The sequence below is a fragment of the Equus przewalskii genome, chromosome 31 (genome assembly GCF_037783145.1).
Source record: "Equus przewalskii isolate Varuska chromosome 31, EquPr2, whole genome shotgun sequence".
NCBI lineage: Eukaryota > Metazoa > Chordata > Mammalia > Perissodactyla > Equidae > Equus > Equus przewalskii.
In genome coordinates this window covers 12,652,550-12,669,693 of record NC_091861.1, presented here as the reverse complement: position 1 = coordinate 12,669,693, position 17,144 = coordinate 12,652,550, and the positions used below count along the sequence as shown (strand labels likewise).

General features: G+C 35.1%; 1 protein-coding gene across 4 annotated transcripts in view; it reads right to left on the bottom strand.

Annotated features, from left to right (window-relative positions):
- EPRS1 (glutamyl-prolyl-tRNA synthetase 1) overlaps positions 1-17,144 on the bottom strand; it is a 71,822-nt gene that overhangs the window by 11,526 nt on the left and 43,152 nt on the right. For all 4 annotated transcript variants that reach the window (XM_070602049.1, XM_070602048.1, XM_070602050.1 and 1 more), the window contains 10 exons: positions 10,521-10,754; positions 9,203-9,465; positions 7,472-7,523; positions 6,796-7,005; positions 6,344-6,416; positions 4,887-4,966; positions 4,563-4,664; positions 3,768-3,923; positions 3,105-3,302; positions 2,452-2,625 (listed from right to left, as the gene is read on the bottom strand). In XM_070602049.1, the coding sequence (XP_070458150.1) occupies positions 2,452-2,625; positions 3,105-3,302; positions 3,768-3,923; positions 4,563-4,664; positions 4,887-4,966; positions 6,344-6,416; positions 6,796-7,005; positions 7,472-7,523; positions 9,203-9,465; positions 10,521-10,754 (1,542 nt within the window). The remainder of the gene's footprint in view (positions 1-2,451; positions 2,626-3,104; positions 3,303-3,767; positions 3,924-4,562; positions 4,665-4,886; positions 4,967-6,343; positions 6,417-6,795; positions 7,006-7,471; positions 7,524-9,202; positions 9,466-10,520; positions 10,755-17,144) is intronic.

The following is a 17,144-nucleotide window of genomic DNA, read 5'->3' as shown; positions in this document are numbered from 1 at the left end:
TCAATTACATGTAACAAATAATTCTAAACTATGATCCTTCTGCTACGAAGGACACTAGCAGGACAACTCACAAAACCTGAATGGGTTCTAGAATTAGAGGGTAGTAATGTCCCATTGTTAACATCCTGATCTTGTTGGCTGTATTGTGATTATGTAGGAGAAGACATTTGTAGAGTGATGGGGCATCAGGCCAGTAACTTATTTTCAAATGGTTCAGGAAAAAAGTTAATTTTTTGTACTGTACATGTGTTACTGTAAATTTGTGATTGTTTCACAATAAAAAAGTTCTACAACTCAAGCGGAAGACATAGTACAAAGTAAAGACAGAGAGGTGGAAAAATAAAGTGAGAAGAAAAAGAGAAGGGGATGTATGAACAGGGATAACAAAAATAGAAGTTGTGAATATTATCTGAGGCCAAATCATAGAGGAGGCATATATTTTGTTGACAATCTTCTCTAAGTACATAACTAGTTATTAATTTACTTATAAAGGACTCCTGTTTTTATTCATTTTTTTAACAGCAACACAAAATCATCTTAATCATCCAACATAGTAAAAAGAAAAGCAGTTAATTCACTCATATTATTTTCCCCTTTCTATTTTCATAATATATAAAGAGGTATTAAAGAAGTTATGGGAGTTGCTGGGTTCTGGTCTGACAACCAAACCATATACCTCATTTACTAATGTGAGTGAGTCTCACAATACGTACATACATCACAGACACAGAGACAGACAGACACCACTTTACGAAGTTAGTCACTATCAAACGAATATAAATCTAGATCTCCCAAAATTTTTTCTTTCCTCAGGAATTTTTGGACTAAATGGAACTAAAATGGCATTAAAGAGTACTATCAAGGGGCTGGCCCAGTGGCATAGTGGTTAAGTTTGTGTGCTCTGCTTTGGTGGCCTGGGGTTCGCAGGCTCAGATCTCGGGCGCAGACCCATGCACCACTCATCAAACCATGCTGTGGCAGCATCCCACATACAAAATAGAGGAAGATTGGCACAGACGTTAGCTCAGGGCCAATCTTCCTCACACACACAAAGAAAAGTACAATCAATACTTTTAATACTTTTCACTAGCCAGTGAACTCTCTTAATGTTCTTTAATTCTGGACATCAAGTTTAGAACCGAGGTGCTTTGTTTTCTTTCCTGAGAATTGGAGACAAGGAAGTTGTAGCAGAATCAACTCATACTAAGATATCCCCCCCACACAGATAGGTCGCCAGGGTATTAAAAAGAAGAATGACAGAGACAAAGGCAAGTCAGTCCTGGGAAGAGGAGCGAGATAAAAGAGGAAGGGGAAGAGGAAGGACATAGAAATGAAGTATAGACAGCTTCTTTTTTTCCCTTTCAATCTAGCTAATAGTAAGGAATTAAGTCTCTTCTTTAACATTTGGTACCTCAGGCAAGTACAAACAGGTTTAGACAAGCTGCTACTAGAATCACCCAATCGGTATTACTAAGCAAAAGAAATTGCAGTTAAAGGGAAATGACACAGAGAAAATATTCATCTTTAACGTCCTCATTGAAGGTAGAAGAGTACGTGGAAAAAGTATACTACATAAAAAGGGAACAATATCAGTATAATTACTATTCTTCAGCACAGGATATTTATCTTAGGGGCCATTTCAAACAAATAAAGGGATAAATATTAGCAACTTTGGGAACCCTACATGTAGTGATACTGAATAATCCCAATACTGCTGAGCTTCCATACTTGAAAGCTTAGAGCTGCAACCTCACTACATCTTCTCATCCATTTCCTGTAATGTGAGTTTATAAATTCTTGACTCCTAATTGCTAGATCTAATAAGATCCCCTGTTTAAGTGTAAGAAAAAAGTTAAATCCCATAAGTCTGAAAAATGGAATTAAAAATATAGGTCATCTATTGATGCTAATGTGCAATAAATGAAAGTTATTTTAAACCAGAGTTTAGAGTGGCTTTGAATATACAAAATAACAAGAAATTGGTCTCAAACAACGTGCTGTGAAAAACAAAGTATGAAATTAATCTCTGATGTTTTACTGATTAACTGTAACAATGACAGCCAGGTGATACCCATGCACCATTATTCTGATAGTCTTACTGTTTAAATAACTTATTTATTATATGAATTCCCAGTATAAACATTTTAATATAACAACCCTATGAGGTTTATTAATCATAAACGAGGTCTTCAAGATCATTTTATTCCAACAAAATAAATATAAGCTTCCATAAAAACAAATTTAAATTTAGCAATTTTCACACTTTAGGTATCACTATTACAAAGCTTTGAAGTGTGTCTGTGCTCCACACTTAAAGTGAAGAAAATAACTCACAACTATCAAAACAGAGAAAAGTACTGAAAAACACTTATGTTTTACAAAAGCATATATAAAGAAAATCCAAATCCAAATTGGGAGTGTGGGAGTAAAAGATGCAGCTGAGGAATTTACCTTGAGCTCCCAGTGATTGAACTTCCAACCTGGTGAATAGTTATCCCGCAAATCAACTCTAACTCGAATGTTAACATTGAGTAACCGCCTTCGATAATCATTGCATTTTGCAATCAGAGCATCTCTGTCTTCTTCAGAAAGCGCATTGGTAATGCCACAAGGAATAACCACCACCTAGAACCCAGCACAATATCACAAATTTATACAAAGAAACAGCATCCAGAAGTAATAAAGTCATATTACTACTAATATCCAGGAGTCAAAACCTATCAATGACTATAAATCTAAACATAAATCCACTTGTGTGATTTCTAATCTATACAGAATGTCTATTAATTAGTTGCATATTGCTTGTCCATGCTCAGTGCATTTTCATGTTACCTACTATATTTCATTTAACCTATTATAAGTCATTTCAAAAATTATTTCTAAAAAGTTTTATACAAAATAGCTAAAAAAGTTAAAAGAATAAAAAACAATAATACAAATGATAGATAGTCGCACAACTCTAAGGTCTAGACTGTATTCTACGTTGTTTCTATATCAGTGAAATCTATCTGAATGATATGCAGGAAATCACTCTTTCGAATTTCCTTTAGTAACTATGGCTTGTACTTTATAAAAGGAAGGATAAACAGGGATATTTTACTTACCTGAACACAGGCTACACGGGGTGGTAATACCAGGCCCATGTTGTCCCCATGAACCATTGTCATGACACCAATAGTTCGAGTTGTCAGGCCCCAGGAGTTTTGATAGGCAAATTGCTTCTCTCCTGGTGTCTTTGGATCTTCAAAAATGATTTCGAACATTTTGGAAAAATTCTGCCCTAAATGATGTGATGTTCCTCCCTAAAACAGAGAAATATAAGTTTTAATTTTAATAACTTATTGCCTCTGAAAATGATTATTACAAGATCACACACCTTAAAATAGCACTAGACCTATTTTATAGTCCCTGATTTTTTATATTAAATAAATTTTTAAAGCATAACTGATACAACAAAGAGACTATGATTAGACAAAAAATATACAGACATGTACTGCTGTGAGAAGCCCCCTTAATAGGAGGAACTTTAACTACAAAGATTAAAAAGGAATTCAGGCTTCGGTAATTCAGGATACAAGCCTTGACTTAATTGTCTTTGGAGATCTAGAGGAATGAGACAGATTTGCTTGAAATTATATGGTCTAGAAAGCACATGAAACACTGATTGTTTAAAACAGTCTACTTCTCTGATGACAGAAGAAATGTGTTGGATCTGTGCACAGGTTATGTTTACAGTCCCCTACTCACACCACACAGCAGTTTAATACCTGGATAGCTCTTCCACTAGCAGATATGAATGCTTCTATTGTAGTTGTATAGTCTCCTCCTGCAAATTTCTCCTTTTCAGTCTTTCTTCCTTTTACAACAGGAATTGCCAGGAGTTCTTCATATACCTGAGCATATAAGTCAAGTATCTGCAAGACCTGTAACAACATTTTAAATGTAAAAACGTTCAAGTTTATGGCATATTTATTTATCATAGATCTATAAAACTACACTAATTGTGGTGGGAAAAGAACTTCAAACAATAAAAACCTTTTTTTTTATGGAAAGGTTAATGCAGCCAGTGTGAATTTATTAAGGAAGACATTCAACAAAGCAGTGCGAAAAGAAGCTGAATAACTTTTTTAAATATACGTAAATTTAGAATATAAGAGAAAATAAATGCTTATGAAAGATGTACAGTAACCAGGGTGAAAATCTCCTGAAGAATAAATTTCATCCATGGGATTATAATTTCTTCTATAAAGTCCAAAAATATTTTCATTTGAAAATTTAAAATAGTACTTTTTCTGATAAAATTTCAATAAGTAGTTTCTTAAGTCCATGTACATTTGAATTAACTTGTTTTTTCTTTTAACAAGTAATAAATAAATTTTCCGTAACAAAATAATTTGTACCAGGAAATTATCTTTTAATGTTGAGATTAGATCAAGTTTCAAGTTACAGTTATTTATTGAGTGATTACTATATAAATAGAGAGCACTACATTACTTACAGCTGAAGAAAAAAGTAAGACAAAGAAATAGAACATAATTAATACGGAAGACAACTTTTTATACCTCTTCTGCTGCTTCTTCAAACGTAGCAAATGCACTGTGCCCTTCCTGCCAAAGGAATTCACGAGTACGCAGGAAAGGCTGAGGATGCTTGAATTCCCAACGCTGCAAGAGACAAGACCATTTGGTCATTAGAGAGTGTTTCCATTTTTATTAACGACATTATATGGTAAGTAATCAGAAATCATAATTGTGATCCAAAATACTTCAAAAATGCTTCCATATTCCCAATCCTTTGAATATAAAGATAAGGAAGAACAAAACGTGCTTTTAAAAGAAATAAGTAAGAAGAATAACGACAGAATAAAAGAAGGGGTGTGTACCTACCACCACATTGCACCACTGATTGAGCCTGATGGGCAGGTCTCTGTGTGACTGCACCCATTTAGCATATGCAGGATACATTACTGAAAAGACAGGAAAATACAGGCAGCGTGAGCCATTGTAGGTTTTATTTCTCCTTGAAGACGGGTAAGGGTCAAACTGGTAACACAATTAATAGGAATTAAAATGTTGTGTTTGTGCAAAAGAGTTTCCAATGTTCGTAATGGTAAATGAATGATATTATTCTATATTTCACAAAGCGAATTAGTCAAGGAAATAAATCTATCTAAACTTGACCATATTTTACATTCTTCACAACAAGATTTACATTAAACATTTAATTTAATTTGACTGCTTTTCAGCTATTTTGTTTTTAAAAACAGTAATTGAAGATCTTATAGTATATAAGTATATAACACATGTTCTGTGTTAAGTTCTTTGCATTCATTATCCTGTTCAATTCTTACATTCAACCTACAAAGTACTAATCTAACAGAAGATTATTAATCTCAATATTAAAGATGTGGAAGCTGAGCTTAGAGAATTTAAACAACTTACTGAATTCAGCACAGTTACTATTTAGAACCAGAATTTAAATCTATCTGCTGCATCTACCCAGAGTAGGAAAGCTCCTGCCGTGAACTCTAATTTACATGAAGCTGCCTGTCTTATCACAGCCTACTCATGATTATCTAGAACTAGTCAAACAAGACTTTGCAGATCTGGTATGTGAAAAACAGCTGGTGTCATAATTTCAATAATGCACCATGATAATATTATACAAGAGGATCACTAGTAGTATCACATAAAGAGCAAACAATCCTTAACTTTGAAGATGGATAATCACTTTGGAAGAGAGTGACAAGCCCAAAGGCTCAAAATTTCCAAGTAGCACTCCCATTGACTATGCGTAATTTTAGGAAAATCACTTAACTTTTCCGAGACCTTTTATACCAGCAAAATGGAGATAACAGTAGCTGCCTTCACCTCGCTCACTACACTGTTATCAAGCATATAAAATGATGTAAATGAAATCACTTAGTAACCAATAAAAACCCTACATGAATGCAATTGTAGTATTAAAATGACTAACAAAATTTATAAGCAAATTTGGCGTAAAACATTAATGTTGCAATTTTATAATCAGTTTCAAGAATAAAAATTATCCCAAGAAAAACATTCCTTGGAAAGTTCTAAAACATTATAGCATGAAATAAAAAATGATGAAAGTGTTTTAAAAAAAACCTTTATCTTAATGATAAAGAGCTCTGCCATGAATACTGTGCGGAGGATAAAATTTTATACAACTTAAGTTTACGTTCATCTTTATCAATATTCATTAAGCTTCATATCATCAACAAAGATTACAAATATCACAAAATAAAAGCTGAGACTCAACTCTGGAAGCTGTCTCTAATGTCTCAATGAGATCTCTCCTGTGCTCCAAGGCCCATCCTCACCTGTTTCACTAGTAGGACGGACGGCAATTGGTTCGGCCAGCTCTGTTTTACCAGATCTTGTAACCCACGCAACCTAGTAAGATAAAATAATTTTTTATACACTTTTAACAGCATTTTAGAGAAACAGCACAAACGCAGCAAATCTGTATTTCAATTTTGCTATATTAATTAAGGCAAGCTAAAATAATCGCTGCTGTTCACTGCAAGAAAAGATGGATACTTACTCTCCTTATAAATGTTCAGGGAAAAGTAAAAGCCAGGTAATTAATGGAACAAACAGAATTATAACTTCCTCTGAAGGTAGAAATATAATTTTTTTTCAAAAAATGGCTTTACATTTCTCTGAATTAGTTGTTATAATTTGTCTTTTAAATTACTATTCAGGTGTGAACTGAAAAATATACTTCTGAGTTTATGAGAGAAAACTGCAAAAATAAAGCAAGCTAACTTACCTCAGGGGCAAAGTCAGCAATGTGAGTCTTCTCTTTCTCTAATGCACCTTGAGACACAAACATGGGGAAATAGCAGTTTTCAACACCAAGTTTCTTGATCTCAGCATCAAAAAAGTCCTTGATGGATTCCCAAATGGAGTATGCCCAGGGACGAAGAATATAGCAGCCACTTACATCATAGTATTCAATCATTTCTGACTTTGTGATGACCTTTTTAAAAGAAAAATACAGTCTTTCAAGCTTAAATTTAACAAAAATTATAGTACAAGTGCCAAGAGTATGATAACCAAGCTTCAAATCTGGAGGCTTCCACTGTTGGTACATGCTCTTAATGTGCATACAGAACAGACTTTTCTATCCTGAGAAACACCGGGCTCTAAACTCTTCAGACAACTTGAATTCTAATCTTGCTTCTGCTATTTTCTACCTTTGTAACTTCAAACTAATCCCTTTACCTCACCATAGAAAGAAATCAAATAATGACTATCTCATAGGGCTACTTTTTGATTCAATACTTGATGTGAACATGCTTTGAAAACTGTGACATGTTAAATGACTATACTATGTATTATTAAAGGCATGATACATTATTACTTTATATCTGGACCTTAGAATCTAAGTATAAAGTAGCCTTTGAGAAATTTAAAACATAAAAATCAACTGAATGCATACTCACTTGAGAATACCACTCTGAAAGATTTTCTTCTTTTTTTGCCTCAAGACCCAATCTGCAGATACGAAAAATAAAATATAAATCCCTCATTCAGCAATTGCTTCTAGGCTGAATGAAAATAAACCTCTAAAGTTCAAAATAGGTTAGTTTTTCTCCAGTATGAGTTATTTCTATATCGCTTCTATATTCATTCTCAAGATAACATTTTTAACCTAGAAGACAGTTCAGTTATCTCTTAAAAGGAGATGAGAGACTGTCCACAAAAAACTAGGAAAGCCAAGCCTAACAAAAGCTATGATTTTAATGCAGAGATCTCTTTTACAAAGTTCTTTATAAAGTAATATATTTATAACAGAGAGCCTATTCACATACTATTTTTCACTAAAAAAGAAGAATCTTTTGCTGATCTCAATCCAGGCAAAATTATAGCTAGTAAGATGAGTGTCTCACTAAAATTAAAATGTAAAAGGTAATAACGACAAATATATGTGTATACAGGTGTGCAAAAATAGGTATACATATCCTTTATATTCTAGAAGTTCTTCTTTTAACTGCAATAAATAAAAGTTGCAGAGGTAGATGCTTCCAAAATAATTTAGATCTGCAACAAAAAACTATTCCAGGCAATAATCCTTTCCTTGAGACACCAACATTACTCACGGAACTGTGGTCTTAGGATCCACATGGGAAAATCTACCCATTAGTTATGTTTTACAAAAGCTGTATCTTTTTCGAGTTCACAAATAAGGCTTTACTGGATTAAAACCCTAATGGACTTGCATTTGCATTCTCAACTATTTCACTTTGACACATCTCAACAAAATGCCTCTATGAAACCTGGCCCTTTCACACGCAGTCATAAGGTCAAAGGCGAGACGTTCTATTCCCTCCACTGTTCTATAAATCTGATCACCCAGTCAACAGACAAGAATAATAACTGTTGTACTCTCTTGTTTAAGGAGACATTGTGTGTATGAGGTGAGAGATGGGAAGTAGAATTTGAAATTCAGCTAAACAAATCTAAAACCAAAGTATCTCATAATAGTAGTTGCTAATAACTTTTTCTTCTTATTAAGCCATTACAGAAACCCAGCACAAAGTTCACTCTAATTTTGGGATGGGGATTATAAGTAGGAAATGCCATTATTCAACCAGATTAGAAGATCCTGAAACACCATCTATTCCACTGTTTTGTCTTTAAAACAGCTTTGTTTTATATTTAAGCTACCAATTTTAAAATCCTATTGAGAATGAAGTTCTCATTTAGTCCCAACAAAAGATTTTCATTAGAAAAATCTGTTTAAGGTACAAAACAATGTATATAGTTAGGCTACCAATTGTGTTAAAAAGGAGGAACAAAAAGAACATTTATACATATTTGTATTTACTTGCGTAATCAAATGAAAATCTCTCAAGAGATACAGAGATACAGAAGGAACTAACAACCGTGGCTACCAATTCATTAGGGCAGCAGGGGAACTGGGAAAATGGAATAAGCATAGGAGGGAGACTTCACTGAACGTTTTATATTCTGAGATTCTTGAAACAAGCAAATGAACGTTACCAATTTTAATTAATTAACTAAAAGCTATCTGCTGACATTATAGCTTTAGCATTTTCCAATGTAACATGATAGTCAAACTAACCACAATTCATTTTTTAGAAAAATAATTTAAGAACTGAATTCATTCAAAACTCTGCTTCACTTCAGATGAAGTTTCCATGTTTCATTACCTGGTCTGTTTCTTAGGCCCTTGCCCTTCTCCTGTTCCATCTGATGACAGCCCACTTCCTTGGTTTCTAAAGGGGTCTTTCTTTTGGCCATCATTTTGTTTCTGAGACTTATTCTGCTTTTCAGATTTATTTTCTTTTTCTTTCTTCCTCTTATCTCTGTCCTCAACCCCAGTGGCAGAGACAGGCTTGTACTCTACTCCTGTCAGAGCCTTGTACTGAGCCTTCAGCTGGAGGAGTTCTTGCACAGCTGTATCCACTTGATCCTTTAGTTTAACAAAAGAGGAAGGAGAGAAGATAGGATTTAATTCCAATCACTATCTAAGCACACTTAAACAAATACAATGTCCAAAGCTTTACAAGCAGATTTGAAAACATAATTAAAGGCAGAGGGGTACAAGGTAGGGATGGAGAACGTTAAAAATATTAACTGCTAAAATAAGTAAAAGAATATGATAAACAACAACAGAATTACACTAAAGAGTGAAAAGAAAACAGTACAGTCCATAACAGCACTGTCCCAACAGTAGTCACTACCCACATGTAGCTATTTAGATTTAAATTAAACAAAATTAAAAATTCAGTTCCTCAGTCAGAAAAGTCACATTTCAAGTGCTCAACAGCCACCTGTAGCTAGTGACTACAGTATTGGACAGAACTGTTATAGAACATTTCCATCATCACAGAAAGTTCTGTTAAAAAGCACTAGTATATAACATGTATTTTCTTGTCATTTAAGAGTCAATAACTACGTAAGTTAAACATTTCACAATTATAAAGATGATAGTAATTAAATTTCTATATTATTGGTTAAACTTCAAAACTTATGATGACTTATTGTTTTCCACTCATATGCATCTGCACCAAAAAATCCTACTCCTACAAAGATAATGCAATTAGCACAAACTACACCAGAGCTCAAAATAAAACGTGCCGTTTGAGATGGACAGGGCTTTGGGAGAAAAGAGTATGTATTAAGGGCCTACAATGAGCAGGTCCAGTCAGGGTCCAGGTCCCTATTCTCAAGGATCTTACAGACTAGAGAGAAATAATTTAACAATTAAAATACAGTGTGTTTACTATGTCAGAGAAAGGCAGTGCCATATAAGAATGTTCACTCATATCTAGTTTGGGGGAGAAAGAACCAATGAGGGTTTCTCTGAAAGGCATGGTCCCAGAGTTGAGAACTGAAATATGAGTAGAAGTTAGCCAGATTCGATGGGGCAGACTGTGTTCTAGGCAATAATGTAATGTAATAAAATAATTTTCTAGCCTGTAATGTAAAAAACAAAAAAGCACAGAAACAAAATACCATACTAACCTTAGAGGCTTTTTCAGCTTTAAGTTTTCTAACTACTTCTCCCTGAGAAGCCACTTTGTCAAAAAGTACTTTGGCTTCCGGTGTTTCTGGACCACAAGGCTCAGAGCTTCTGGTTGGACTTGAATCTGAACTTTGAGATAATGGGGGCTGACCAGGTATATAATCCTTCCCAGTTTTTTCTTTATATTGAGCTTTCAGGGAGAGTAAGCTTTCTACAGCTTCATTTACTTTAGCCTGAGATAAAAGAGAAAAAAAGATAAGTATTTAATACTTTCTGAAATTTCTGAAAACTTCAATGTCATTAAAAATCGTTAATTACCACCAAAGTATTCCTGTAAATAAGTTCATCATGGAGAAACTCCAGCACAAAGGAGTTAAAATAAGATCAAATGGCAAAGAAAAGAAAGCGGGAGTAGCCACACTTATATCAGACAAAACAGACTTTAAAACAAAAGCTGTAACAAGAGAGAAAGAAGGGCACTACATGATGATAAAGGGAACAATCCAACAAGAGGATATAACACCTGTAAATATCTATGCACCCAACATAGGAGCACCTAAATATATAAAGCAATTATTAACAGACATAAGAGGAGAAATAGACAGTAACACAATAACAGTAGCAGACTTTAACACTCCACTTACACCAATGAACAGATCACCCAAACAGATTAATAAGGAAACATTGGCCTTAAACACCACATTAGGCCAGATGGACTTAGTAGCTATATATAGAACATTCCATCCAAAAAACCACAGAATACACATTCTTTTCAAATGCACACGGAACATTCTCCAGGATTGATCACATTCAGGCCACAAAACAAGTCTCAATAAATTTAACAAGATCAAAATAATACAAAGCATCTTTTCTGACCACAGAGGTATGAAACTAGAAACCAACTACAGGAAGAAAACCAGAAAAGCCACAAAAATGTGGAGATTAAACAAAATGCTACTGAGTAACGACTGTGTCAATGAAGAAATCAGAGACATCAAAAAACACCTGTAGACAAATGAAAATGAAAATACAACATGCCAATATCTATGGGATAGAGCAAAAGCGGTTCTAAGAGGAAAGTTTATAGCACTTCAGGCCCATCTCAACAAAGAAGAAAAATCCCAAATAAACAATCTAATAGTGCACCTAAAGGAACTGGAAAAAGAAGAACAAACAAAGCCCAAAATCAGCAGAAGGAAGGAAATAATAAAAATCAGAGCAGAAAGAAACAAAACAGAGACTGAAAAAAAATAGAAAAAATTAATGAAACCAAGAGCTGGTTCTTTGAAAAGGTAAACAAAATTGACAAACCTTTAGCTAGACTCACCAAGAAAAAAAGAGAGAAAGCTCAAAGAAAAAAACGGAAGAGGAGAAATTACAACAGACAACTCAGAAATACAAAAGATTATAAGAGAATACTATGAAAAGCTATATGCCAACAAATTGGATAATCTAGAAGAAATGGATAAATTCTTGGAATCATACCACCTTCTAAAAGTGGATCAAGAAGAAATAGAGAACTTGAATAGACCAATCACCAGTAATCAAAAACCTCTCAAAAAATACAAGTCCAGGACCAGACAGCTTCCCTGGTGAATTCTACCAAACATTCAAAGAAGACTTAATACCTATCCTTCTCAAACTCTTTCAAAAAATTGAAGAGGAGGGGAGGCTTCCTAACTTATTCTACGAAGCCAACATTATCCTGATACCAAAACCAGACAAGGATGACACAAAAAAAGAAAATTACAGGCCAATATCACTGATGAATATCGATGCAAAAATCCTCACCAAAATATCAGCAAATTGAATACAACAATACATTAAAAAGATCATACATCATGATCAAGTGGGTTTCATTCCAGGGATGCAGGGATGGTACAACATCCACAAATCAATCAACACAGTACACCACATTAACAAAACAAAGACTAAAAATCACATGATCATCTCCATAGATGCAGAGAAAGCATTTGACAAGATACAGCATTCATTTATGACAAAAACTCTAAATAAAATGGGTATAGACGGAAAATACCTCAACATAATAAAGGTCTTATATGACAAACCCACAGCTAATATTCCCAATGGAGAAAAACTGAAAGCTATCTCTCTAAGAACAGGAACCAGACAAGGATGCCCACTTTCACCACTATTATTTAACATAGTATTGGAAGTCCTAGCCAGAGCAATCAGGCAAGTAAAAGAAAGAAAAGGGATCCAAATTGGAAAAGAATTGAAATTGTCACTATCTGCAGGCGACATGATTTTATATATAGAAAACCCTACAGAATCCACTAAAAAACTTCTAGAAATAATAAATGAATACAGTCAAGTGGTGGGATACAAAAATCAGTTGCATTCCTATACACTAATGACAAAGTAGCAGAAAGAGAAATTAACAATATAATCCCAGGGCTGGCCCTGTGGTCGAGTGGTTAAGTTGGTGCGCTCTGCTTCAGCAGCCCGGGGTTTCACTGGTTCAGATCCTGGGCACGGACATGGCACCGCTCATCGAACCATGCTGAGGTGGCGTCCCACATGCCACAACTGGAGGGACCCACAACTAAAAATATACAACTATGTACCACGGGGCTTTGGGAGAAAAGGAAAAATAAAATCTTTAAAAAAAAAAAAAAGAATACAATCCCAGTTACAATTGCAAGAAAAGGAATAAAATACCTAGGAATAACTTAACCAAAGAGGGGAAAGATGTGTACACCAAAAACTATAAAACATTGTTGAAAGAAATTGAAGATGACAGAAAGAAATGGAAAGATATTCCATGCTCTTGGATTAGAAGAATTAACAAAGTTAAAATGTCCATACTTCCTAAAGCAATCTACAGATTCAATGCAATTCCGATCAAAGTTCCAACAACATTTTTCACAGAAAGAGGACAAAGAATCCTAAAATTTATATGGAACAACAAAAGACCCCAAATAGCCAAAGGAATTCTGAGGAAAAAGAACAAAGCTGGAGGTATCACACTCTCTGATTTCAACATATACTACAAAGCCACAGTAACCAAAACAGCATGGTACTGGCACAAAAACAGACACACAGATCAATGGCACAGAACCAAGAGCCCAGAAATAAACCCACACACCTACGGACGCTAATTTTCGACAAGGGAGCCAAGACTACACAATGGAGAAAGGAGAGTCTCTTCAATAAATGGTGTTGGGAAAACTAGACAGCCACACGTAAAAGAATGAAAGCAGACCATTATCTTACACTACACACAACAATCAATTTAAAATGGATTAAAGACTTGAATGTAAGACCTGAAACCATGAAACTTCTAGAAGATATAGGCAGCATACTCTTTGCCATCAGTCTTAGCAGCATATTTTCAAGCACCATGTTGGACCCAGCAAGAGAATCAAAAGAAAAAATAAACAATGGTACTACATCAAACTAAAAAGCTTCTGCACAGCAAAGGAAACCATCAACAAAACAAAAACACAACCTAACAAATGGGAGAAGATATTTACAAACAACGTATCAGATAAGAGGTTAACATCCAAAACATACAAAGAACTCATACGTCTCAACAACAAAAAAACTAACAACCCAATTAAAAAATGGGCAAAAGATCTGAACAGCCATTTCTCCAAAGATATACAGATGGCTAACAGGCACATGAAAACATATTCAACATCATTAACTACCAGGGAAATGCAAATCAAAACTACAATGAGATATCACCTCACTCTGGTCACAATGGCTATAATTAACAAGATAGGAAACAACAAGTGTTGGAGAAGGTGTGGAGAGAAGTGAACCCTCATACAGTGCTGGTGGGAGTGCAAACTGGTGCAGCCACGATGGAAAACAGTATGGAGCATTCTCAGAAAATTAAGAATAGATCTACCATATTTACCATATCTACCAAAATTAAGAATAGATCCAGCTATTTCACTGCTGGGTATTTATCCAAAGAACTTGAAAACACTAATGCATAAAGATACATGCACCCCTCTGTTCATCGCAGCCTTACTCACGATAGCCAAGACTTGGAAGCAACCTAGGTGCCAATCAAAGGATGAATGGATAAAGAAGGTGTGGTATATATACAAAATGGACTACTACTCAGCCATAAGAAATGATGAAATCATGCCATTTGTGACAACGTGGATGGACCTTGAGGATATTATGCCAAGTGAAATAAGTCAGAGGAAGAAAGTCAAATACCATATGATCTCACTCATAAGTAGAAGATAAAAACAACAACACACACACACACAGCAACACAGATTGGATTGGTGGTTACCAAAGAGCACGGGGGGGAGAGGCAAGGGTAAAGAAGCAATTAGTCATACATGCGTGGTGATGGATTATAATTAGTCTTTGGGTAGTGAACATGATGTAATCTACACAGAATTCGACATATATTACGATGTACATCTGAAAGTTATATATTATAATCCAATGTTACTGCAATAAAGTAAAGATCAAAGCTAAAGAAACTTTAAAATATAAACCATATGCACTCTCCTATATACAAGTCATAAAAATATACATATGCATATAACACTGTAACTTTCCATTTTACATACATAAACAGACAAATAGAACATCCATGCAAAACGTCAGTGTCCAAGCCCTGGGTCTGTAAATTAGTGGAGAGAGAATATATAAAATCAGGATAAAAGATCAGCTCAATGGTTTTCCCTATACAAACCTTATTTTCTTCAGCCTACTAAACATACACTAAATATAGCTTTGACAAAACCCGCAGTTTGGGCCGAACTAAAGAATAGTTATATCACTCTTTGAAAAATTTACAATGAAATGAATAGGTATGTTGAGGTTTTAATTAGATATTTACCGACATATTTCATCCTCTGATACTTCAACATAATCATAATGAAAAAGAATAAAACACTCAGCCCAACTGAGACACTTGGGACTAGCAGAGAAAAACAGCAATGCAGGCAAAGGAGTCAACTGGATGCCTTATCTGAATGGCAGTACTACCCAAGCACAGACCAATATACCTCTGGGAAGCCAAGGCAGCAATCAAAACACAGAGAAAAGTGTCTCCAAATTCCTGATCCAATTTTTCCTGCTACATTATAACAGTGCTCCAGATAGCTAAAATCAGGAAGAATAGGAAAACGGTGACAAAGGACTGCAGGGAGCACTGCATCTATGAGAAATCACATCTTCTTGTCCAGCTACGTTATGATACAGTGTTTTGCTGCCTATTGACATAGAGTCTGTCATACGAGGCACCACACAGAGGGAGTAAGGTAAGAGGAGAAATCACACAAGGAGAAGCAGGTAGCTTGTCTGACGAGATCACAAAATAACGGGAAGCTTAAAAACTACTTGCTAACAGATTTTAAGTTCTTAATGACAAAGACTGCTTTAAACTTATCTCACATATGCTAATACAGACAAGAAAAGTTTACAATAAATAATTGTTCATGCAGATGAATGAGAAGGCTGAACAGCCTACAAAAGAGACTTCAGTAAAGGTTTAAGATGGGAATTTGAGGAAGTAAAAATGATCCTAAAAGTAGGATTGAGAACGGAGGAAAGAGAAGAGAACACATCCGGTTACATTTAGATAAAAAGCACTCAAACAGCTATTTCTGCAGCAGCCACTAGATAAACATTTCTCCATGGGGAAAGAAGGGAACTTTAATAAAAAGAAAAACCTAGAACTTTACTAGTTTAAAGTTTTAAGAAAAGAACCTTTCAAAATGGCCTGAGAGTCTCACTTTTTAGTGAAAAAAGCTTTTTTTAAAAAAGAACTTTTTTCAAAGTTTATTTATTTCTTCTAACTCTATTAATGGTCACCCACCTTTGCTCCTTACTAGCACGTCTGAGAGAACTACACCCACACACAGCAGTGATGATGCTGCCCCACAGCAGAGACTCTCACTTGGTGGGGGTGGGAGGCAAACAGTAATCAAAAGAGGGAATTCTTCCAAGTAGGGAAGTGGGAGTGCCAAGGTCTGTATGATACAAAAGTCTGCTAGGAGCTTCAGCGCACTAAAAGCTTGCAGGTTTTCAAAGAAAGGCATTTTTATTTTTAAGTCAAGTGATCAGAAATCTGTGTTTAGCTTAAATGCCTAACCCTCTAGTAGAAACAGCCCAATTACTGAACCCTGATCCCAGGAGCCAACTCAGCACAGTATGAAGCCCAGACTCGGGAGTCAATCTGGGTTAGAACACTGCTCTGCTGCTCCTAAATTGGGCTTCCTGGTTCATTTCCTAAATCACAATGTATCAGCTACTTTTCTCTGACACAAATTAATTAATATAAATTCCTCAGATTTTCCTAGAAGATCTCAAAGCTCAAGTAAGTCTTGTGAAGTGTCTTGTCTCACAAGACGGATGGATTTATTTTATTTATTTTATATAAAACAAATTTGCATTAACTTTCGTAAATACAGATATAGCAGGAACCCACTGTACACAAATCCCAAACATGAAGCTCCAAAACCGTCAAGGGAAAGGATGCGTTTGTTTCTTTTGCTGTTCTCTCCCTGCAACCTTTATTTGTTTGGCTAGAGAATTCTTAGGGCTCTTTGAGGTAGGGGTGAGGGGTAGGGGCTATCTAGAACAGCCTGTTTACTAGACTAGGGGTATAACATGTGTTTCCTTTC